Source organism: Balaenoptera musculus, chromosome 2, assembly GCF_009873245.2.
Source record: "Balaenoptera musculus isolate JJ_BM4_2016_0621 chromosome 2, mBalMus1.pri.v3, whole genome shotgun sequence".
In the NCBI taxonomy this organism is placed as follows: domain Eukaryota; kingdom Metazoa; phylum Chordata; class Mammalia; order Artiodactyla; family Balaenopteridae; genus Balaenoptera; species Balaenoptera musculus.
Window position 1 is genome coordinate 126734864 of NC_045786.1, and position 24154 is coordinate 126759017.

The following is a 24154-nucleotide window of genomic DNA, read 5'->3' on the forward strand; positions in this document are numbered from 1 at the left end:
CACAGCCAAAAATAAAATAAATAAAATAAAACTAATTAATTAAAAAAATTTAAAAAAATATGGTTTTGTTTACATGAAGTTTTCAGGAACACATGCCCACTTGGGGCTGCATTTTGGAAGCAGACCTTAGCAGCTTGTTGCCTGTCAATCTTTTTTTCCATTTTTGCTGTTCTCCGTGAAGTCATGGCCCGAATTCCTCACGAACACCCAGAGGTGAGTGAGAGTCAGGAATCCTTGGAGCAGCCACTGGGGAAGAGCAGACGGCAATGTGGATGGCTGCGCTACCCTCACTCTCAAGCCTTTGGGGAGAGGGGTCCGATCTATCTGAATCTCTCACTGCTCTTGGCCAGCTTCTGACTAACCCAATGTGATGATTAATTTTATGTGTTAGCATGACTGGATCACAGGTATTTGGCTACACATTATTTCTGGGTGTGTCCGTGAGAATGTTGTGGGATGAGATTAGCATTTGGATTGGTAGACTGAGTAAAGCAGATTGCCCTTCCCAGTGTGAGCAGGCATCAGCCTGAGGGCCTGAATAGAACAAAAAGGTGGAGGCAAGGAGGATTTGCTCTCTATGACTGACTGCTTGAGCTGGGACCTTGCTCTTCCCCTGCCCTCAGACTGGGAATTACACCATCAACTCCCCTGGTTCTAAGGCCTTCAGACTCAGAGTGAACTACACCACCAGCTTGCCTGTGTCTCCAGCTCGTAGCTGGCAGATCATGGGACTTCTCAGCCTCCAATTGTGCGAGCCAATTCCTAAAAATAAGTCATATACATATATGACTTATTATTATTTCCTGTCCTATTTAACAGGTAACAATAGCTCACATTAATCATGCACTTATTCTGGTCAGGCTCTGTTCCAAGGGTGTTGTATCTACCATTCCTTTCATCCTCACAACAATCCTTGGAGATCGATCTGATTATTATCTCCATTTTACAGATGAGAAAACCAAGGCACAGAGAGGTCAAGTAACTTACCCAAGTTCATGCAGTTAAATGGTAGAAAATCTAGGGTTTAAACCCAGGCAGTCTGCTTCAAGGTCCGTGTTCTTAACTCCTCCATTGTGTTGCCTGAATAATAGCAGACCCAAGAACAGAACACAGCTCTTCTGGCCCTATACTAACTTTTCTGGCCCAGTACCATGCAGGCAGTTCCACTACAGCTTTATCATGAAAAGGCCTCTTCAGCTGGGCTCTAGTCCTTTGGTTCTAACTCTCGTTACAGCACTTGCTATAAAAGGGCTTAACCAGAGACTAGTTTTTACATTCCGCCATGCTCATTCTATTTCCTGTTTCTCCTATTTTATTGTCTGTTACCTGAATTCCTGCTGTGCATCTCAGATTCTTCTAGCTTATATATAGTTTTAAAATGCTTGCCATCATTTGCTCTCAGCCAACAAGGCATTGATGTGGCAACTTCACAATGGCATACATGATCAACTGCTTTTAGGAGTGGGGAGGAAGGAGTCTCATGTTTCTGGTAGGTGACATGGTGGCCTCAATAGGGTATTTTAAGGTTTGAGGTAAGGTGATCATGAGCTGCCAGGCTTTAGTCCTGGCCCTGAGTCTCAACTTCAACATGCATGAAGCCCTCCTAACCCAGTTATAATGATGACCACTGTTAAATCAAGGAAATAGTTCATGGTGGAAAAGACACTGATGCGACATCACATCTCATAGCACAGTTCACACAGCAAATCCTGTTCTAGCAACAACTGTTCCGTGACCTTTGTTTTAATACATTACAAGAACCAATTCTTCTCAGAGGTGCTTGGGAGTTAAAATGGTCACACGCCATTATCTGTGTAACCATTATCCACTCCTCTTTCTGGGTGTATAAAAGTGCTTTGTTTCTATGATCAAACAGAAAATCTCCCTCATTGTATGAATTTCCCCAGTTGAGCAGCTGAATAAACCCGGATCTCAGTGCTGGCTAAACAGCCAGTGGTCTCACGCTACACCATCAGTATCCTGAACTTGATTCAACAGCAGTAAGGTCCTCACTCAGCCCACACTGGGCCTTGAGGAAGTTACAGTGAGGACTGAGCTCTGAATACAGACCATCTTATTCCTTAGCATGGCTGGGAAGATTAAAGAACAGTAGGCACGTAGTGGGTTTAGTAGACCACTGATAAACACGATTTAATCCCTGCAGAAAATCATGTGATACGAACAAATACTAAATGAAATTAGTTTTCAAATCTAATATTTATGCAAATTTAATACCAATCCCTTCAGATATACTAACTATAGAATTTCTCTAAAAACACTGGATTAATTTTTGATGGCTGTATCTCACAATAATAACCTTTTATACATAGTTTTAGAAAACTTAATAATTGACCATAACCCAAAAGCCCTCATAACATGCAAATTAAATAATGTAAATTGTGAATTGATGACTTTGTTCTTATAAAAGTAAATATAAGACCTAAGGGAGTGAAATTGTAATATAATTGAACTATTTGGCTCCACTCAGAAGAGAGTAATTGACCAGTCTTTGGCTAGCCTCCAAACTGGGTAATAATCTTCTACCTACTAATTCATTCCTTCCCAGTTTTGCAGATAAAATTTATAAATTATTCTTTAATTCCTGCCTTCAATGTAAGCAGAGCTTCCAGGTTCTACTAAATAGCTGCCATATTTCATTTCGGTGGTGGCTATAAGTCAATGGATTCTGTGTTTGTATTTAGTTAAATCATTTTATGGCATGTTTCAAAAGAAAAGTGTTATGTGAGTTCATTTTTATACAACCCAGATATATATGTTGGAATCTTATTTTAACATTACAGGTGATTGGCCAAGTACATTACAGTAATCTTTTGCTCCGATCAGTGCCGGCCCTGCAGCTGCTACCCACGTGGTATGAGCTGAGGAGCTGTCAGCACTGGGACGTTTACTGGGAAGGAAGCCAGGGCTGGGAAAGTCAGTGTTAGGTTGGAGGCAGAGGGTGCACAGGCCAGATGGGCTGGGCAGAGAGACTCCCCGGAAGTTGCTATCAAGGGTCTGAAGCTAGATGAGCAGACTGGAAACACACTGGTCAGAGCAAGGCATGCAGATGGCTGGAGGGAAGGTACATCCATTGAAACCAAAGCTGGGTCCGCAGACAGGTGAGCAGAAACGAGGAGATTCACAGGAGACCACAGCCAGGGGCGGGGGGAGGGGGGGTAGGAGTAGAAAGGGGTGGCGGCCAGTAAGGTGCCAACAAAGCTGGCAAGCAGTGCACCAGAAGGGGGAGAGGAGCAACAGGAGACTCTTTCGCGTCATCTCATAAACTTCTTTTGTGCTTTTGGCCAGGGCGGGAGCCAATCAGGGGACAGCCATGCTGCAATGCAGCAGTTCTCCCCGCGAGAGGGACAAAGGAAAGCCTGTTGCCTACAAATTCTTCCTTTTCCAGCCTTTATGCTGAAATTCCTACCATTAGATCGATGCTTTGAGCAAAGGCACTATCTACTGAAGGCAAATGTTAAAAAAAGACTATCATTTATAATGAAGGAACATTATTCAATAGTATAGACATATATAATTTCCCCTTAAAGACAGAACAACAAGGTTAAGGTAAACTTTCATAGTTGTAGTCATGGAGTGTGGAAAAAAAAACTGTGATTATGCTTGTCTGGGGGCACGAGAAGGCCTCCAAAAGAGAGAAAAGGTGTTTCAATTGAGCTTCACACGCATGTGCGTGCAAACACACACACACACACACATACACACAGAAGCAACTGAAAATAGGTCCTTGGTTGTTCAGAATAATTAATATAAGTTCTGAGAAATCAAAGGCATTTTTGGTAATACATACTGTACATAATTTACTGAAGTGCTCTGGGATTTATTTCTCTGACTTTTGAGGGGGTTGGGCAAATGATCCCAATTCTATCATTTTATAACTCTCAAATGTAGGGGAAACGTCCAGCACTTTGACACCCTGAAGTGACTTTTTTGAATACACAATGGTAACCTGTAAGTAACAGAAACCACAGAACCACTGGAACTTTATAATATTGTACTAAAGTGAACTCCATCACTAAAGTCAGGAGGAGTGGAACTTGAGGTAAAGAGGAAGCACAGCCATCATATTCAGGGATTTTGATAACGAAATTATTTCCTCCCCCTGCTTTTGGATTTTTCCATGTTTCCTATTTGTCATGAGCCAATCCTGGTAGAGCTTATCCGAGCTCTGCTTCAGAACTGGCTGATAGAGGTTACTGGGTAAGGAAGCAGCAGTAGGTCCTGGTAGGCCAGTCTTGACAAGTTTTTTCTCCCACTCATATCTGTGTCAGCTTTTTATTTCCTGTGTCTCTGAGAGATGAGAGGCTCACATCTCTGTTCCTGTCATTCAAAAAGTGAGTAAACTTCAGAATATATAAAGAATTCTTACAACTCAACGATAAAAGAGAAGTAATCCAATTTCAAAATGGGTAAAGGCTTTGAATAGACATTTCTCTAAAAAAGATATAAAGATAGCCAGTAAACACATGGAAAGATGTTCAACATCACTAGTCATTAGGGAATTGCAAATCAAAACCACAATGAGACACCCGTTCACATCAACTAGGATGGCTCTAGTCAAAAAGCCAGGCAATTACAAGTGTTGGTGAGGATATGGAGAAATTGGAACCCTCATCCATTGCTGGTAGGAATGTAAGATGATGCAGCCTCTTTGGAAAACAAGAATCAAGGATATTCTCAATGCTGGAAGCATTAATTTTCTCTTTGGCTTGCTGTTTTTTTAAATTAATGTAAAATATTTGTGTGTTGATTTGCCAATTAATACCAATATTTATTAATATGTTTTTTAACCTACATAGCAGGACCTTACTGTCAAGTCAAACTTTTCCACAAAATGTCTATATACAGTGACCAGAGCAACCATTCTTAGTTCAGGTGGAAAGGTGCCATTTTTGAATGGTAAGGGAATGGTAGTTACACTCTGTACACTTGCTTATCATGTTTGTTAAAGCTAGCCTGGAAATTCATTGCTCATACAAGTTCCTATATTCCGTATTTTTTGTTCCTCCAAGTAGAATGTAGAGAAAATTTTATTAAATTCTGAATAATATTTTAGTTCCACCAACGGCAGATTTGCTTCCATAATGGCAGAAGGTAGCCAGATAACATGAGCTGAATGTAAACATGGAGCTTCTTCACGCTGCACTGACTGTGTGCTAAAAGCTGTTTATCGTATTTCCTTGCTGAGCCTGGGCCAGATGATTGATGGTCAATAAAATCAATAATAACTGCTTGTTAAAAGTACCACAGATTTATCTGTGCTGTGTAAGATTTATTAGATTGGATGGAAGTCCTATATTACATTTGATTTTATGTGACTAATGCTCTTGGGATAACATTTCATAGACATGGGGGTAGGGATGGCATAGCACAAGTGACACCATCTTCTCAAGTTCATGAATTTGTGTGTCTGGGTGATGGCATAAATACGCTTAGTAAGTAGCACTATGTAATGGACACACATCTATAGTAAAATCAGCTATTGATTATTTGCACTGATGAAAAGAAATTAAAGTACAGATGATCAAAACTGGTAGATTATGTTATAAAGTCACTTCCCTTTGGCTTTGGGTGAGTTATAATTATAACTGAATCTGTGTATATCTGACCTTCTGAGCATTTGCTCCTTACAAAATCAAAAAGCCTGTTATGAAGACCTGCCTTAGGTAGAAACTGTTTAATCCCCCACGTTCACATTTACTTCTCTCTGCAACTGGCTTTGTTCAGAGACTAGATAATGTCTTAGACTGATATACAGCACAGGTCAGAACAGCACGGCCTTCTCGCAGGCTCTTCCTGAAGCGTGGCAGAGAGTGATAAGTGTTTGGTGTCAAACAGTTGCTTCTTAACATGCAAGCTGCAAGGAAAGTAACAGTAAAGAGAGAATAAAGAAAAATCTCAGTAAGGCTGAATAGATGCTATCTGGCTGGAAAGTCAGCTTCAATGAATAAATGAGCAGTAGATGAGGATTAACCATCTATGTGTACTGCCTAATGACAGAAGGTAGTTATTCCCACACCAAAGCACAAGGTTCAGCATTCTACTTCCCAAGCTAATTTTTTAAGGAACAGTTTCTTCTTTGATCAGAGCTATTACGATAAAATGTGCAGTTCTGGTTCTATGCAAGGCTTATGAAAAACCATTTTATTTGGTTGTGCTTTAATCCATTCTTAAACAATAGGCTTCTCCAGGTCACATATTCCTTTTTATATTTATGGTAAAAGGCAGGTTAGGTCTTTTCCTGAACAGGAATACACATAATTTTTTTAAACCATCTTGGCAAAAGGTGCAAGAAAAAACTGAAAGTAAACAGAATTAATAACTGCTTACAGGTTTGAATGCATTTTTATGTTTTCCAGGATAGACTTATAAATGTTTTAGATTTACAGAAATATACTTAAAATGCCAAAAAAATCTACTTGTTCTTTTATATCATTTCTGCCTATAAATTTTAAGATGATTATTTTGTTAGAAGAGGACAATGAATCCTTGGCTGAGCTGATAGAACCTTACTGCCTATCTGTCGCTTGCTTGGTTCTGACAAGGCCGAGGTATCTAGCACACTTCCGATGATCTGGTCTACGGAACACTCAACATACTTGTCTCTCCCTTCCCTCTACCCCCTATTTTCCTCTTTAAACTTATTTTGTCACAAGGGGACTTAGGAGACAAATGACTTTTAATTTCTCACTAATTTTCATACATGAGAACTAAAAGATCTCAGTTATGTCATTGAATTTATAAGACCGTAAAACTGTGCTTTGCAGTCATATGTTTCCTGGGATTATCAGAAGGTAGGACAGAAAAGCAGTTCGACACAGGAGCTCTGGAGTCAGCCTGGATTCAAACTCTGGCTCTGCCTCTTACAACCGGTACGACTTTATAACCTTTAAAGTCCCAGTGCCCCAGTTTTCTCAGAGGAAAATATGTGAATTCTGGAGATTAAATGAGAAAGTGGCTAGAAAGGGCTTAGAACAGTGCCTCGCATGTAGTAAGTGCTCAATACATCTTTTTTTAAAAGAATAATTTATTTATTTTATTTTAGGCTGCATTGGGTCTTAGTTGTGGCACGCGGGCTCTTCATTGTGGCGTGCGGCTTCTCTCTAGTTGCGGCCTGCAGGTTTTCTCTCTCTAGTTGTGGCACGCGGGTTCCAGAGCACGTGGGTTCTGTAGTTTGCGGCATGCAGGCTCTCTAGTTGAGGCGCAAGAGCTCAGTAGTTGTGGCACGTGGGCTTAGTTGCCCGGCGGCATGTGGGATCTTAGTTCCCTGACCAGGGATCGAACCCATGTCCCCTGCATTGTAAGGCGGATTCTTTACCACGGGACCACCAGGGAAGTCCCAGTGTTCAGTACATTTTTAACAAAAAGTGTGAAATACAGGTTTTCAAGTCTAATTATTACAGTCAGGCTCATATGAGAAACAAAATATTAGGATATGTTGCTAATCATTAATCTTTTTTGTACTGATTCTTTTTTTCATTAAACAAACCTTTTTAAAACATCTGAGTGCAGAAATGGGGGGAAACAGAGATATATAGGAAAAGTCTATGACTTTGAGTTATTAGGGTCCAATGGGAGATTCTAAAACTTGCAATTATAATACAGTGGGAGGATGTTCAGTGTTAGGACACGAAGATGGGAGCTCTGCGGGGGCGGATGGGTGGGGTGGACAGAAGGTAGAACAGAGTTTGGGACCACACTGTGAACGGGCAGGGCACTGAAATGACCGGTTCTGTTCCAGACATGCAGGTACATGTGGGAGTTGAAGCCATGGGGTAGATGAGTCTCTAGAGACAGGTGTGTTGAGAACAGAAAAGTCAGTGATGTTTCTTTATTCATGACTAGAAATTCAAGACGAGTTTTCTTGCTCTTTCAGCTTAAAATCAATCAGTCAAAATGAAGAAAACTCTTTCTACAGTTAAGGAATAAAAGTGTCTGTAATTAAACCCAGCTGGGGTGGGAGTTCTGCTGGTGCAGGAGAGGCTCTGCTGGAACGCAGAGCTGCACCCAGGTTCCCGGCGGGCACGCCGCTCTGGGGCAAGGCTACTGAGGCTGGCTCCTGTGAGCTGGGCCTGGCAAGCTTAGCGGGGTGACTTGAAGGTCTAGTCTAAGAAAATGGTGGAGGGAGGCCTGGTGGACCGAGAGAGGGCTGGTGGGGAAGCTGGAAGGCCATGAAGGTCAAGAAGGAAGAGGTAACTTAGGCAGGCAGGTGGGACTATGGCTGTATCTGTAACGTAAACCAGAAAAGTTAAGAAGATGGCAAAGTCAGGGCCAAACAGAAGTGAAATGACAATTTCCCTGACAATGATGTCAAGTGCCTTCCGTGCATTCTGCTTGGGTTTTTCTGAGTAATCTTACTCTGAGATAGTTCTCAGTTTAAGACAGGGGCGCAGTTTCAGGTTAGGGATAAAACTGCTGTGAGAACACCCCTGGACAGTGGTTTTTGGCTTTGAGATGTTTTGGGGGATGAATTAGACATGCTGTTGACAAAACCTAGATGGTCTCTGATAATCTAGGTTCTCTGCTGGTGGCCATTTTATACTAACTCCTTTTCCAAGGTTAAAAATTGATCCTGAATGTCAATATGAAAATATTAGAAAGGCTGGGATGTAACAGGCAAAGTACTACTCTTAACTTTCACACATTGTTCTGCTCTGTTGTCACAGCAGCAGCACCAGTTCTGACCTTTTAATATTGTCCTTTTTTGCTTTATAAAAGAACGTTTAAAACAATCTATTTCTATCTATCACAATTTAATGAAAAACTCAATCAAGGGCTTCCCTGGTGGTGCAGTGGTTCAGAGTCTGCCTGCCAATGCAGGGGACATGGGTTCGAGCCCTGGTCTGCGAAGATCCCACATGCCGCGGAGCAACTAGGCCCGTGAGCCACACCTGCTGAGCCTGCGCGTCTGGAGCCTGTGCTCCGCAACAAGAGAGGCCACGACAGTGAGAGGCCCGCGCACTGCAATGAAGAGTGGCCCCCGCTCGCCACAACTAGAGAAAGCCCTCACACAGAAACGAAGACCCAACACAGCCAAAAATAAATAAATAAATAAATAAATAAATAAATAAATAAATAAAAAACAAAAAAACCCCAACTCAATCAGGCCAGTCATTTGGCATCGTGTATACAAAGTGTAAAAGTAGTCAGAAGTAGATCAAAGCAGTTATTTTTAATTATATTACATTAGTATTACTGACGTCCAAAATCATTTTTCAGTTATTTATAATAGAAAGAGAAGCAACATATATTAAATATATGTACATACATACTACAAAATTTATATAATTGCTTTACCTCTTTGTCTTTGACTTTAATATTTAAGGAATAACATAAATTTAACTTTTAATATTTTAGATTTAACATAAGATTTAAGGATAGGCTAATTAGGGACATTTATGCGCAGGGTGGAGTTTTAGAGTAGTCTACTCTGCACACACAAGAAATTAAGAACACTGACCTCCTTACTGACTTACTGGCTAGTCATTGCCTAGAATGATGTCTCCCAAACTTGTGTGGAAGCAAAGAGAGCTTCCACAACCTAAGTGTCCATCAACAGATGAATGGATAAAGAAAATGTGGTATATATATATACATAAATATATATATATATATACACCTACACACACACATACAATGGAATATTATTCAGTCATAAAAAGAAGGAAATCCTGCCATTTGTGGCAATATGGATGGACCTCGAAGTTATTATGCTTAGTAAAGTAAGTCAGACAGAGAAAGACAAATACTGTATGCTCTCACTTATATGTGGAATCTAAAAAATCTGAACCCAAAGAAGTAGAGAGTAGAATGGTGGTTGCCAGGGGCTGGGGGTGGGGTGGTGGTGGGGGGAAGTGGAGAGATGTTGGCCCAAGGGTACAAATTTCCAGCTATAGGATAAACATTATGGGGATCTAACGTACAGCATGGTGGCTATAATTCAAAATGCTGTATTATATACTTGAAAGTTAAGAGGGTAAATCTTAAAAGTTATCACTGTAACAAAAGAAAGATAATTATGTGAGGGGATGGAAGTGTTAACTAATCTTACTGTGGTAATCATTTTACAGTATATACATGTATCAGATCATCATGTTGTACACCTTAAATTTATATATACATCAATAACGTCTCAATAAAGCTGAAACAAAAGGAAACGAACAAACAGAAAAGAGTTTCCAAAGTCAAATAAGCTTGGAAAATTCTAGGTTGAACCAAGCAGGTTTCTCCGTCTCAGGATCGATCGGTATATGGATATAACAATGCAGAATGTGGACCACCAAGAGCATGTGTAGAGTAGAGAGTCTCAAACTTATTTAATTATGGAAACTTCGTGGGAACACACTTTAAAAAATTCCAACCTAGAGAATGGGTCAAAACAACATGCATGTCTTCAGAAGTTTCTTGCCTTTGAAGACAAACAAAATTGATTTGGGGCAGAAGTTTGATTTCAGAACCTCCCTGTCTAGCCTGTTGGTCTTAACCGTAACATCGCCATATATGCCGAGTAATTTAGAATTGGTTAAAAAAAAAATCCCTGAGGCTTCTTTGTAAGCAATCTCTCAATAAGAATAGAGGAGACTAGCCAAAAACTAGTGAAGATTACACAGTGGTCAACGCGTAGACAGAGTTAGATTAAATATTATATAATTTCTGCTTCATTGAATCAAAACTACTTTTTTTGTATTTATGGCATCAGAATGCAGCCTTCCAACTACAGTATTCTAGAGATGATACTTAGAATGAATAAGAATTAGTATCTTCAGATACAAATGTTTATATGTGCTAAATCTCAGTTGGAAGTGACAGAAAACCAATACAAACTAGCCAAAGAGAAAAAGGAGGGGGAGGATTGCTGACTCACATAACTGGAAAGGCAGGAGGGGGTAGAAGGGGGTTATGAAGGGTTCCAGGGACTCAACAGTGTTCTCAGAAGTCTCTGTTTCTTATCTCTGTAACTCTGGGGATTGCCTTACTTTCTTCTACTAATGTAAGAGGAAGAGGAAGAGGCAGGGACACAGACACCTCTGGCTTTTATTCTAGCTGCACCAAGCCCAGAGGAAAGCAATGCTCTTCTGTCCCTGATTCAGTATCTATAAACCTCAGAAGAGGACTCTGATTGGATTGGCTTGCTTCATGTGCTCATTTTTTGAATTAATCACTTTGGCCAGTGGGATAGGGTGTGACGATTGGTCAGGCCTATGTCACATGCCCTCCCACTTGGCCAGGTAAGGCAGAGCACTGGACTGGCAGCCCACCAGAATCACAAGGGCTGGGCAGAGGCAGGAATGTGGTGGTGTGGGGAAGCACTTAACTAAGTAAGAAGAACACTGCCATTATGAGACCAAAAACAACACAAAACACTAAACTCTATGGTTGCTATACACTCTTTTCTTCTAACAAATAGATGGAATTATTGAAATGAAACTATATGGTTCCCCCCCACTTCCAACCCAATCACATACTTTTAAAGAGGCACCTGAAGTTAGTGCAAAATTGTCTTTTGGCACCTTCTGTCCTCCTTCCTCCACTCATACACAAGCCAAGTGAGGGATCACTTTGCTCGTAGGTGGCCATATTTACCATAATATATAATAGCAGTAGGAATAACCACACAAACTGCTTGGTGGTGGAGCATTACTGGGGAGAGGAAGCACTGAGCTATAGCTGTCAGTGTTCTCTACCCTTTTCTGTCTTCTTTTTCTTCATCAACTCTGTTGCTCCACTTTTGAAGCATCTCAAGAAATTAGTGCTGTATTTAAAATGCAGAAGATCCAGGGAGAGCAAAAGGGCTTTCTTCTGCACTCAGAATGGTTTCCTCTTAGACTGTACAAGAGGCGCCGGTCAGTGCCTCCCTGCCCCTGCTGCTCACAAAGGCATTCTGCCCTGGGCTTTCCTCCAGCTGAACAGTGAAACCAGGAGCCAGGTTTGTATCAAGTGTCTGTTCATTAGGGCCAGGACTAGGGTGAGGGGAGTAAGGCACTCTCCTTGGATGCAGAATTTAAAAGGGTGCTAAAAAACCTCAGTAGTCAACGTTAATATTTTAATGGAATATTTTTAAAAATAAAAATGAATGCCCCAAAATACATGATGAACAAAAGAGCAAAATCTTAAACAAAGATAGGATCAATACTACTGATTTTCCCTTCTGACTCAGGCTCCAATATGGCTCAGTATGGCACTGTAAGTGATCAACATTTAAAACGTTGATATTCTGCTCATCATGGATTTTTTGTATTCATCTTTGTTTTTTAAGATATTGCCTTATAATATTTTTTATCCTGATTACTGAGTTTTTGGTACCCCCTTATGTTTTTCACCCAAGGTGAGTGCCTCACTTGTCTCACCCAAGTCTACTGCATACACCTCACTAAAGGGGTGGGCTTGTGACCTAGGCAGTCATCAGTAAACCCCTGACTCAAGCTGGGCCAATCACATTCTTTCTCTAAACTTCAAAATGTGGCCTAAGAGACACAGAGACACTAGTTAGATGAGAGTGGATACTTGAACTGAAATGTCATGCTGCATTGGGGCTGGAGGAGTCATGTCAGGCCTTGTGCAGCCCAAGGAAGCCCATCCAGAGAGAGGAGCAGGCATGAGAGAGTTAGGCATATGCCAGACTGTATTAGTTGTTCAAAATACTCTGTCCTCCTCTACAAGGCTCTTCTCAGTGCCTTTCTCTGTTGGAAGAGTGAATTTCCTGTAGCACAGATGTCAGTCTTGGCCACATGGTTTGTTTTAGCCAATGGAATGTAAGCAGAAGAGACACACAATGTCTGAGTGGAAACTTTAAGTGCTATTGAGTGGTTCTGCTCTGCTCCCTTCTCTCTGCCGTAAGGTTGGCGTGTTCCAAACATGCTCTTTCAGCCTAAGTTCAAGAACAAGGAGGATGTGGAGAAGGGCCAGAGCTGACTTTCAGTGGGTATTATTGTAAGAAATTATATGGTATTGTTGTAATTCACTGAGAATTTAAAAAATTAATTTTTTAATTAAAAAATTAATTTTTTGTTTTTTTAAAACAAAAATTGTTTGTTACTGCAGCATAACTTAGTCCAAGCTGACTGATACACAGAAGTGAATTTAATCTGTAGCTTTCCAGTTCCAGTCTCCTTGTGAGTTGATTTTATTTCCCATGAAATCCTCTGAGATCCCCTAAGTGGGTTTCTGTTCCTTACCACCAACAATCTCTGATAAAACTGATAAAAAACAATATTATTTAGAACTATTTTTTTCTTACACATTTATCATATAATAGGTTCTAGCCTCCTCTGTGCCAAGGCTAAGTTATACGAATACACACACTTTGAAAGGTGCTTAGGTGAGAGAAGTGCAATTTATTGTACTCATGGTAAGGATAATTTTTGCCTGTGCATTATATTTATTACTCAATGACAGATGGCTGTGACAGTTTTCTCTAACTTTATGGAAACTGTGATTTGATCTGAAATGCCAGTTAATAGCATCTTTTCATGGTATATACAGGAAGAACAATTTCTGCTGCTTCAAAAGTGATAATATCTTCAAAACTGAATTATATCAGTTATCATTTTAGCTTTGTAATTGAAAAACAAAATATCTTTGTTTAATATACAAGTAAATCTTTGTGTGTGTCCTTGTTCCTTGGGGTTAATTCAAATGACTATTCTCGGAGGACCCATGAGGATCTGGCTCACTCTTTTAGGCCACCTTTAAGAGTAGCCTTTGTACGGCACCTTGTGCTCTATAAGGAGCAAGCAAATTATCCCAAGTTGGGGGATGAGATTTTTATGCAGTAACTGTTGACTAGTGAGACAATAACTTCCGTTTTACGCAAAAACTTTCTATTTTGCCAAACTGAAATTAGTAAGTTATAAACATCTAAATTACTTTTTCACAAATATAGTTTTAGGTTCTTTACATCCTGTGTGTAGGAAGCACAGAGAAGTTATAGACTTGCTTAAAATTACCAGCGAGTAAGTGGAAGCATCAGGTCTGGAACCCAGAACCTCATCTAGTTCTTTCTATTTTTGCCTCAGTACAAAGAGGAACAATTCATTCCTCTGTAACATTCTCCTTAATAACCTGTAAGAATATTTACATTGCTCACAGAATGTTCTGATTATACGAAAAGTAAATTTTTAAGAATTTAAAAACATGAACATATGTTACCTGTTACATTTACCATACGGACATCTAGATTATATTGTATTTATTACTGATATATATATATATATAATATATTATAATATATGTAATATATTATAATATATATAATAATATGTATATTATATATTATAATATAATATATAATTATAATTATAATATATATAATATATTATATATTTTTTAATATATATATATAAAACTGAACACCACTTTGGTTACATTAAATAACACATTTACTACACAAATATTTGATGAGATGCCACCATACTACAAAGCAGGTATTTTTTCCAGAAGGCTTTGAAGGTGAAAGCATAATAACTGATGGTTTATTTTAAAATGTTTAACTTGCAAATCTTTGTTTAAAACAAAGAAGGTAAGAGAGAAATAACATTTGAGACAAGATTCAGAATGAATAGTCAGTGTTTAGAGTACAAAGGAAAAGAAAATTCTTGCTCAACAGTACAAACACAAAGGAACGGTTACAAATATATTACTGATTCATTGATTGATAAAATATACCAAGAATTCAAGGATAATGTTAGATTTAGAAATATGAATTGCTAAAATTATAAAGTAATAATAATGGTTCCAATTGCCTATATGAAAATATCTACAAAATCTTTTTTTGTGTGAGTAGCAATTCTTTATACCAACCTAAGTTTGATAAGGAATAGAGCAAGTGCTGATACTAAATAAAAAGTGTCACCAGATATTTGCCCTATAAGGCCACTTCCTGCATTATTTTTCATGGATTTTGAAGGCCATCTATATCTGAAACATATTTTAATTTAGTCAATTGACAACTAATGAGTTTCAACCAGTTGTTTTTAATACCATTAAAAAGATAAACTTCAGCCATTTTGTCTTAAATGTGTAAGATGATGACTTTCTGAGGGAAACAGTTATTCACAGGGTTTTCTTTATCACTGGAAATGACTAAATATTAATGAAAACTTTCAGGTCTAGTGATAACTTGTGTGGATAACTAACTGCCCAACTTTGGGAGAACTACTTAGTGTAATTCTTTGCTCTCCTATGTTTTGAAGGACATAGAAATTCTGGCCCATAAGCTTTTTGTGAGGATGGAAGATAAATAGACATAGGAGAAAATCGCACGTTATCACATTACCTTATTAAGGAGATAAGGTGGAATAATGTTTGTTGTTCAGCTAACAGATGATAAGTGAATGTTAAAATCTGTCATCCTTCTGCCTTATATTTATTGGCAGTTTAATAATCTTGATATTGACTGAACAAAAAATATAACTATTTACTCTTTTGAAAAAATGTGCAAAAGATCAGAGAAGAAATGGTCTTTTTAAAAAATGAACCAATATTCCCTTCCTAGCCTACTTATGTCATGTCTGAAGGGCTTTACATTATTCTTTTTTAGCAGACATCCGAATTTCAACCCTGTCCACGCCACAGTGTCTACTCACAATGTCCATTACCGATAAAACAAATGGTTTAACATTTCAAATCTACATGGGGCTTGGCGGAGATTTAAAGACTGCCTTTGGTCTTAATGGATAAAGTACAGGCTCTTCTTCACAGAAGAATAATGCAGTGGTTTGACCATCCTAATTAGCATGTGCCTCTAAGTTCTTTTTCCAGACAGGTGATTAGTTTCTTAGTTCCAAGGAGAGTTTTGTAGGGCAATTTAACATAGGCTATAGTTAGAAGTTTAAGAGTGAAATCATAATATGAAGAAAAAATTGGCCATGAACTAAAGTTCTGAAAACTTTCAAAATTAAACATCATTTAAACAACTTAAATTGAAGTGTTTAAAAAATAGTGGCATGTGCCTAGGAGGGGAGCTCAAATTTGTGCTGAATTAAGTCTCTCCATCAGTACTAATACAGTTTAATAGACTATATGTGAGAACATAAATGACTGTAAACATGGATCCCATTCAGTATTCAGTATTGAGTTGAGCTCCCTGATTGCTGAATATGGTGATGTTTTATTTTTTCTTGTTGCAAATAAAATATCAATGTTCCCCTCCTTAACCCCAAGGCCTCTCTCAAAGGCTAGCCTTTCTGGTCTCCAAGGAATGCCAGGAAACCCTGAGTGGGGCAGAGCTGATGCCTGAACACCATCCCTACTGCCCTGCCTCATCCTGGGGCTTGCAACTCAATGATGTGAAGAAAACCTCCCTACAACAGTCCTGAATCCCTGCCTTGCCCTTTGCACCCCCAACTAAGTGGATTATTTAAAAAGTAAAAGTCCAATTCATGTACATCTCCTCAAGAGTGGTTTCCTTCCTTCTAAGCAGTGTGGGCAATAACATTATAAAGATCTCTTTCCTCACGAAGCTTATTTTGTGTGTGTATGTTGGGGGGGGCAATAGATAAATACAAAAGTAACATGATAGTTAAAATATATAGCGTCCCAGTTAGTGGTTAAGTACTACCGAGGAAAATAAAGCGGGGAGGGAACCAAGGGGTTCAGAAAGGTCTCACTGCAAGGGTGACATCTGAGTAATGATCTGAAGGAGGCAAGAGAGTGAACTGTTCAGATGCAGGCTGAAGGAACATCAGATGCAAAGGCCCCGGGTCCAGAAGGGGCCCGGTGTTGGTGGAGGAACAGCAAGAGGGACTGCGTGGCTGAAGCAGAGGGAATGGGAGGAAATGAGGGCGATGAAGCCAAACGGGAACAGGCCATCTGAGGTCCTGGTGGACTATCCTAAGGACCATCTAAGAAATGTGGGGGGCAATTGGAGGATTTTGAACAGAGGAGTGGCATCACCTAACAAGTCGTTAAAGGCCCTGTTCTTGAGGCTAGCTCTGGCGGAGGTACCATCAAATGACATCAGAAAGATAAATTTGGTAACAGGTGTCCCCAAATTTTCACAGACAACTACTGACTGTGAGGAAAATGGTTGAACTCTGGGCAAATGGGTGTGTGGGTGATCGATAGGAAGGGGTTACCCTGGGAGACTGGGAGATGCACCTGCCTAGCTTTCAGGCCGCGACCGCGCAGAAACCTCCAGTCCTGCTACTCCAGCCCAGATCCCCTCCGCGAGGGTCAGGGCCGCAGCCTTCAGGCCGTGTTGCCATGGCGACTACAGGATTTTTTTTTTTTTTTTTTTTTTCTCCACCCCACTCCACATTCGCACACCTCTTGTGCGCAAAGCACCCGGACCCGCATCCTTACCGCGCTGCCGCTGGGCTTAGGCCAGCGCCGACTTATCAGCATTCAGCTCGCGGCGTGTTCCCCGCCCCCGCTGCGACTCCAGGCTCCAGCCTATCCAGCAGCTCCAGCACCCCTCGGTCCGCGCCGCCCAGCCGCGCCCACCTCCTCCCCGCGGGACCACGGCCGGAGCCCCACAACCGGCTCTGCCCTGGAGCTTCCCTGGCGGCCCTGAGCACAGCCGCGGATCGGCCCAGCTACTCATCGCCTTCCCGCACGCTGGCGGCCGCCGAGAGCTGCACGTCCGCGGCGGGGAGGGGGCGCCCTAAGCCTGGCTTGCAGGCAGCGTGCACCGGGAGGCCCGCTCTACGCATCCCCGAAACAACTCTCTGGAGAGGTTCAACTCTCTGGAGAGGTTCAACTCCCCTGTGCGCCGTTTACGGTCCCCTGCGCTTCCTGCAATGCACCAGACGGGGGAAGTAGATATTGGAGGCACCTGCACTGCGCCCCAGTTGGGAGGCAGTGTGCGTAGAAGAGGGGGATCGTCTGCTGCAAAACCGGAGGATCGGAGGCGCGGGGAGTTAGGGGTGGGTTTTCTTAGGACTCACCTTGTGCAGTTTCCACATGGCTCCTAGAGCCTTGACTTCGTGGCTGGAGTGTTTGCCCTCCTCCAAGCACTGGTAGCACACGGGCATCTTGCACTGCACGCAGTACATGCTGTGGTTCTCCAGCTCGTGGTCTGTGCAGGTGGAGACCTTTCTTGGGCTCAGCCGCCGGCTCACGCGGCCCTGGGCGGGGGGCACCAGGCGGTGCTTGGCTAGGGGCCCCCGGGGCGGGTGGCAGCGCAGGCGGCACGGATCACAGTAGAAGACATCGCACTGTTCGCACATGACGGTGGCCTCCTTGGGTGCCTTCTCGCAAAGCTGGCACTTAAGGGCCGCCGCTTTGCTCTGCTGGTAGCGGTCAATTACCCCTTCCAGGACGCGGTTCTTGGGGAAGCCGCGGAGCCCCCGGTCATCCAGGATGAGGCTGCGGTGGCACTGGGGGCAGGTGATACAGGAGTTGCGGGGCACCGGGGCCAAGGCCGGTGACAGGTGGGTGGCCGGTGGCGGCATAGCCGGGGGGAACACACGGACGCCGTTGGGGGACTTCTGGCACGGGGTAGTGGGGGCGCTGGCGAACCCCCCGTAGGAGCCATAGCCGCTGTCCGCCTCGCTGTACAGGCTCATCTTGTCAAGGTCCAGATAATCATAGTCGGAGACCCCGGAGCCCGAGGCCCGTCGGCTCTGGGGGGACTCCGACTCCGGGGTCTGCACCAGGATGTTGCGGGCGCACGCCTGACATATATTGTGAGAGCAGGGCAGGATGATGGGCTCCCGATAGAAGGAGCCGCACACGGGGCATTTTAACTCTTCTTCCATCTCTTCCATGGGGACCTGGCTGGGAGCGAAGCAGAAGCGGCTGCACTGGAGCCTGATCTGACGAGGTGGCCGCCGGCCTGTCGTGTCCAGCACCTTGGCCAGCAGCGGCGGCGGTGGCGTTGGCAGTGGCGCCTTCCCGCGTCGCTTAGGCGCCGACTCCCTGTGAGGCGCTCTCTCTGTGAGCCACCGAACCGCGGCGCCGAGCGCCAACCCGGGACCGCCCCCTCCTGCCCCTCTAGTCCCGCCCCAGCCTGTAAGCAGCGGCTTATTGGACGGCGGGCGAGAGAGCGAAGCTCTCATTGGCCACACGTCCCGTCCTTCTCCTCTCCTCCGCAGGCCACAGGGGGTTTGGTGGAGGATTCTGAGGATGAGGGGAGTCTTCGCTTCGGGCTGCATGATCTCGGGAGGGGGCCGGCGTGCGGAGGCGAGGGGACCGGGAAGGAGGGATTAGGCGGGATGACTCATCCCTCGCCCCGCTTCCTTCCGACCTCCGGCTCAGTCGCCCAAGAGCGGGGCGTGAGAAACCCCTCCCCGCAGCGAGGGGGCTGGCAGAGGGGCTGGTGCCTGTCGACGGCGTCTGCGTTTGGCTTGCAGCTGTAGTCTCCGCGCCGATCTCCGCTCGCCCGTGCTGCGCCGCGCGGGAGACCCCCCCCCCCTTCTTCCGCTGCTGGCGCCTCACCCAGGCCTAGGTTTCTGTACCCCAGCCGGGCTATTCTCCCGCTCAGGAACCCGCGGAAGCCGGCACCTGCGCTCTTGCATCCCGGGGGTCTGACGGCGCAGGCCTGGCAGGAGCCTTCTCGCTTCTTTTTCTCCCAGTTCCTGGTGTCTAAAAGGGGATTGACAATATCGATTTACTAGTGTTGCTGTGAGATTTAAACTACGCGACCCACGTAAAGGCTCAGTATATTCGTTAAAATCTATGCCCCCCTTCATTTCACGCTTTCAATTCAGGCTCGGCCCAGAGGCTTCTTACCCTGTGGTGGGAACGTGTCTCTATATCCCCTCTTCAGTCCCCCTCCCCCCAAAGCTGTCCTCTCACCGGGGCGCTCAGCACCTGGCTGAGCTTTTCACAAGGCCAGTAGAACCTTTGGTTCAGTTGAGGCAGGAACGGGTTGCTTATTTCTGAGTGCCCATAGTTTAGTAAACTAGCTCTGTAGATGAATCACTGTGTCGCTGTAGAGTCTCAGTGTGTGACTCCAAATAGCTTTATTGAATGTTATGTGGCCCGAGCATCTACCACAGCTTCCAGAAGGATGGGTTCTTTCTGTTTCTTCTAGTGAAGTGCGAGAGGTGCTGGTGATGGTGGGGGCCTAGTTCTAGTGTTAGTACTCATATATTAAGCTCCACTTTTCTCCCTCTCCCCAGACATCACTGGAGATAATTGGTCCTGCCCCTTGCCTGCAGAACTGTTGATTTGATGATGGCGAACAAGAAAATCCAAAAAAACAAAAAACTCATATTTAGGTTAAGTGACTTAGTGATATTCTGAGGTAATAACTTATTTGAAGTTGCACATGGCTGTTTTGCTGAGTGATTCATGAAGTAAATGACAAAATTTCTTTCCAAGTTTTAACAAATCTTCCAATTTTCCGCCTTCCAAAAAAGAGATAACTTGATTATATGCAGCTCATTTAAATCACACTACTGTGCAGGAAAAAAAAAAAAAAAAGGACTTTTTATAACCCTGCCCTTGGAGAAATAGTCCGTAAACTAGGTTATCTTTCCCACCTTCAATTGCAGTAAAAACAGAATGTGATCATTGTTTGGGGAAAAAAGTTTTCATTGTTTTTTAAGTTATGGTAATTACAAATGCTATGTGATTTTTTAAAAAGAATTTATTGGAGTATAGTTGATTTCTATGTGATTTATTTTTAACCTAGCTTTTAACTAGTTGAGTCCAGAAAATCCAAAGGCATATGTACTCTGTTTATAAACATTGAACTTCTTGGAGGTTGGAACATTATCTATTTGCAGGATACATCTAATTTATAGGTCCCAAGAGAATTTGCTAATAACAAGTAGATAATAATAAATTGTTAGAAAGGAACGTCAGTACCACTCATAATTTACAATCCTTCAAATGACTTTTATATGCGTTTGGCTGATTGTAGTAGCCTTGGGCCAGTGCTTTGGACATTTCAAGGTGTGCAGCTGTTACTCTTTTTAGGAGTTTGAACTTTGCTTATCACAGTATAACATCTGCTATGGATTGAAAGTGTCGCCCCAAAATTCCTATCTTGAAATCCTAACTCCCAAGGTGATGGTATCAGGAGGTGTGGCCCTTGGCAGAGCCTTCATGAATGGGATTAGTGCTCTTATAAAAGTAGCCCAAGAAATCTCCCTTGCCCCCTCCATCATGTGAGGTTACCATGAGAAGACCACCACTGTGAGGATCTTCACCAGTTACCAAATTTGCCAACACCCTGATCTTGTACTTCCCAGTCTCTAGACCTGTGACAGATATATATGAAATCTATGAAATATGAAATATATTGAGATGATTTGTTAGATCTATTTGGTCAGGATTAGCTAAATCAAACCCAGGAGATTTAAATGACTATCATTTGTTTAGTGTTCACACTGTTCCAGGAAGTAAGTTAATTTACTTACATGCATACCTAGTTCAATCTCTGTAATAACAAGAAGAGATGGGTATAATTATCCCCATTTTAAAGATGAGTAAACTGAGGATAAGCAAAGTTCTGAAGGTCAAATATTGGTGAGGCTGGGACTTCTTTCTTTGTTCATTCATTCATTCATTCAACAACTGCTGAGCTCTACTCTCTGTCAGGCTCTGTGTGTGATAAATACCCCAAATGATCTTTTTTAACTTCCATGCTTATTCTGCTTACCTTCTCTGATAGTTCAGCATTTTCTTGAATTTGTTTCTCTAAAATATTTTATATTTTCCCCTCATGTTGCAGTATTTGGCCATAATGTACTTTACAACCCTCCAATGAGTTGTATTTAAAGGAAATAAAAATCTGAATGTAGTTGATACTATAGAAATACTATAGGGACTATCTTCTCTCTTCCAGCTGGTGATCAGCCCATGCCCTGAAGCACGAGGACTGATAGCCCTGTAATTTTATCATTCCTGGGGTGACTGCAGATGTTCTCATTTGTGTAAAGTGCCTCTGAAGCTTACTATTCACCCAAATGATGTTCTTTAGCAATAAGTTGAGCAAATTTAAAATGTACTAGCGGCTTTTCCATTTTTTTTAAAGTGTTTTCCAATGAAAAATTTAGGTGCTTTCCTATTTACTTTTGACTACAATGCTTGATTATTAACATAACTGTCTCTGATTATAAAGAATGAACACTCAGAGGAGAAAGAATTCTCTCTCTTCCCCCCACGTTCTCTTCTAGAGCCATCAATCCTTAGTTACAGGGGGAAAAAAAAATCAATGAAAGGAGCTGATTAAAGGCTCTGGCACTTTAAGATTCTCTGACAAATAGATAAAAATATTCTGTATTTATTTTGTGATTAAGGATATTGCTGAATGTGGTTTGTAAAAATTGCATTATTTGAAAGTAATGGAGGTGATGTTCTATTTCAAAAGAAATTTTGAGGAAACTTTTTTTTTTGATGGGGTAACTTAATCCATTAATATTTAATTTTAAACTTGTTATGTTTGTGCCATCCTTTAATAACTTACATATTTATTTATTGTTGATATTCTTTTTTCTTTTTAATTATGCAATAATTACAGTAAATTAAGAGTGTTTTGCCCATTTAGTACTACTGGAACATGACCTTATTCAAATTCTGTTTCTAACTACAAGTAATATGGGACTAGTACTTTGGAAAGGGTAGACAGGAGAATCTGGGAAGATGGAAATCTAAATAATCTTATATTAAGGTAAAACAGCTGGAGAATAAATCCAGGAGACCCAACTTGTGAATAATAGGAATCCTAGAAAGAGGAAAAGGCACAGATGGAGGAAAGATCACAACTGAAAAAAATAATTTTCCTGAATCAAATAACGATATAAAATTACAGATTGAAAGGATTTTAGAATTATATGTGACATTGATTTTAAAAAAAGACCCAAGCACATACAGATACAATTCTTGAACTCCAAGGAAAAAAGAACATCTACAAGCTCTCAGACAGAAACAACTTAATTATAAAAAGAAAAGAATCAGATTGGCATTGGATTTCTATTTTGCAGCCCTGAAGGCACGAAGAATGTGAAATAAAGTCTACAGCCTACTAGAAGTAAAAGAAGACGTCTAAGTATTTTATAGCCAGCCAAGAGATCACTTGATTGTCAGGTTAAAAAAAGATTTTGCAAGAATTTAGAGAATACAGCGCTCACATATTCCATCTAAGAAAAATACTTGAGAAGGATTTTAAACTAAATAACAAATGAATCTTAGAGTCCACAAGATGCGCAAGGAGCTGATGGGAAAGTAAAAGTATTCTGAGGACCTCAGAATTGGGGAGAGAGAAAAAATGTGAAAGGATAGGTGAGAAATAGAATATTTTTGTTGGAGGGATTACTTATTATCTTTTCTTTTTCACTTAAGAGTAAATATATGCATGCATTATGAGGCCCGGGAAAGGAAATATAACTATAAATATAATGGAAAGTACAATATAACTCACAATTAACAAACCTGGGGGCAGTACTATGTGAAACTCAATGACAACAAATTTTAAAACTTAAAGAAATGGATATTTTCCTGGCAAAATAATATATTAACTGAATTAATCCTTCAAAGTAGAAAGCTTAAATAGACCAACCTCCATTAAAGAGATTTGAAAGGTTAAGTTTTGATTTATCATTAAAAAGGATAGCATGGTTGTACAGATGAGCTCTAGTTAACTTTTTAAGAGCAAGTAATTTTAATGTTATTGAAATAACCTAAATTAAAGAAAAATATAGAATGTTCCCTAGTCCACTTTATAAAGCCATCATAAGTTTAATAACACAATATAATAATAATAATATACTTAACAGAGAATGCAATAAATCAAAAACTATAGACCTAAACCACCTAAGTAATAGATGTAAAGACGCTAAGTAGGATATTAGCAAACAGATTTCAACACTGTAGCAAAAGATTAGGATCTTAGGATTTCCCCAGGAATCTTAGTACAGTTGAGTGTCAGGTAAACTATCAACACAAATTATTACATGAAAAATTAAAGGGGCAAAATTCCCTCTTTTGGCCATATGGGAATAATCCTCCTTCCATAAATGACTAAAAAGCAGGATTAACTATAGGAATCAACTATTGTCAGACACTAGATAACAGACAGTGTAGGGTTATAATTCCTGAGAGAAGGCAGACAAAGAGGTGAGCCCTACCTTCAACCAGGCTTTCGACCAAATGGTAATTTCCAGACTGTGGTACAGAGGAGGAATCCAAACAAAGCCCACCAATCTCCCTGAGTTGAGGAGAAAGAGATTCAATTTTGGGGAGGTGA

The 24154-nt window shown here is 41.4% G+C and overlaps 1 protein-coding gene across 10 annotated transcripts in view; it reads right to left on the minus strand.

Annotated features, from left to right (window-relative positions):
• The window catches only part of TRIM9 (tripartite motif containing 9), a 104241-nt gene extending 85185 nt beyond the window's left edge, over positions 1-19056 (minus strand). For all 10 annotated transcript variants that reach the window (XM_036843874.1, XM_036843879.1, XM_036843875.1 and 7 more), the window contains exon 1: positions 17904-19056. In XM_036843874.1, the coding sequence (XP_036699769.1) occupies positions 17904-19016 (1113 nt within the window). In that variant the 5' untranslated portion in view covers positions 19017-19056. The remainder of the gene's footprint in view (positions 1-17903) is intronic.
• Between the last annotated feature and the right edge of the window lie 5098 nt (positions 19057-24154).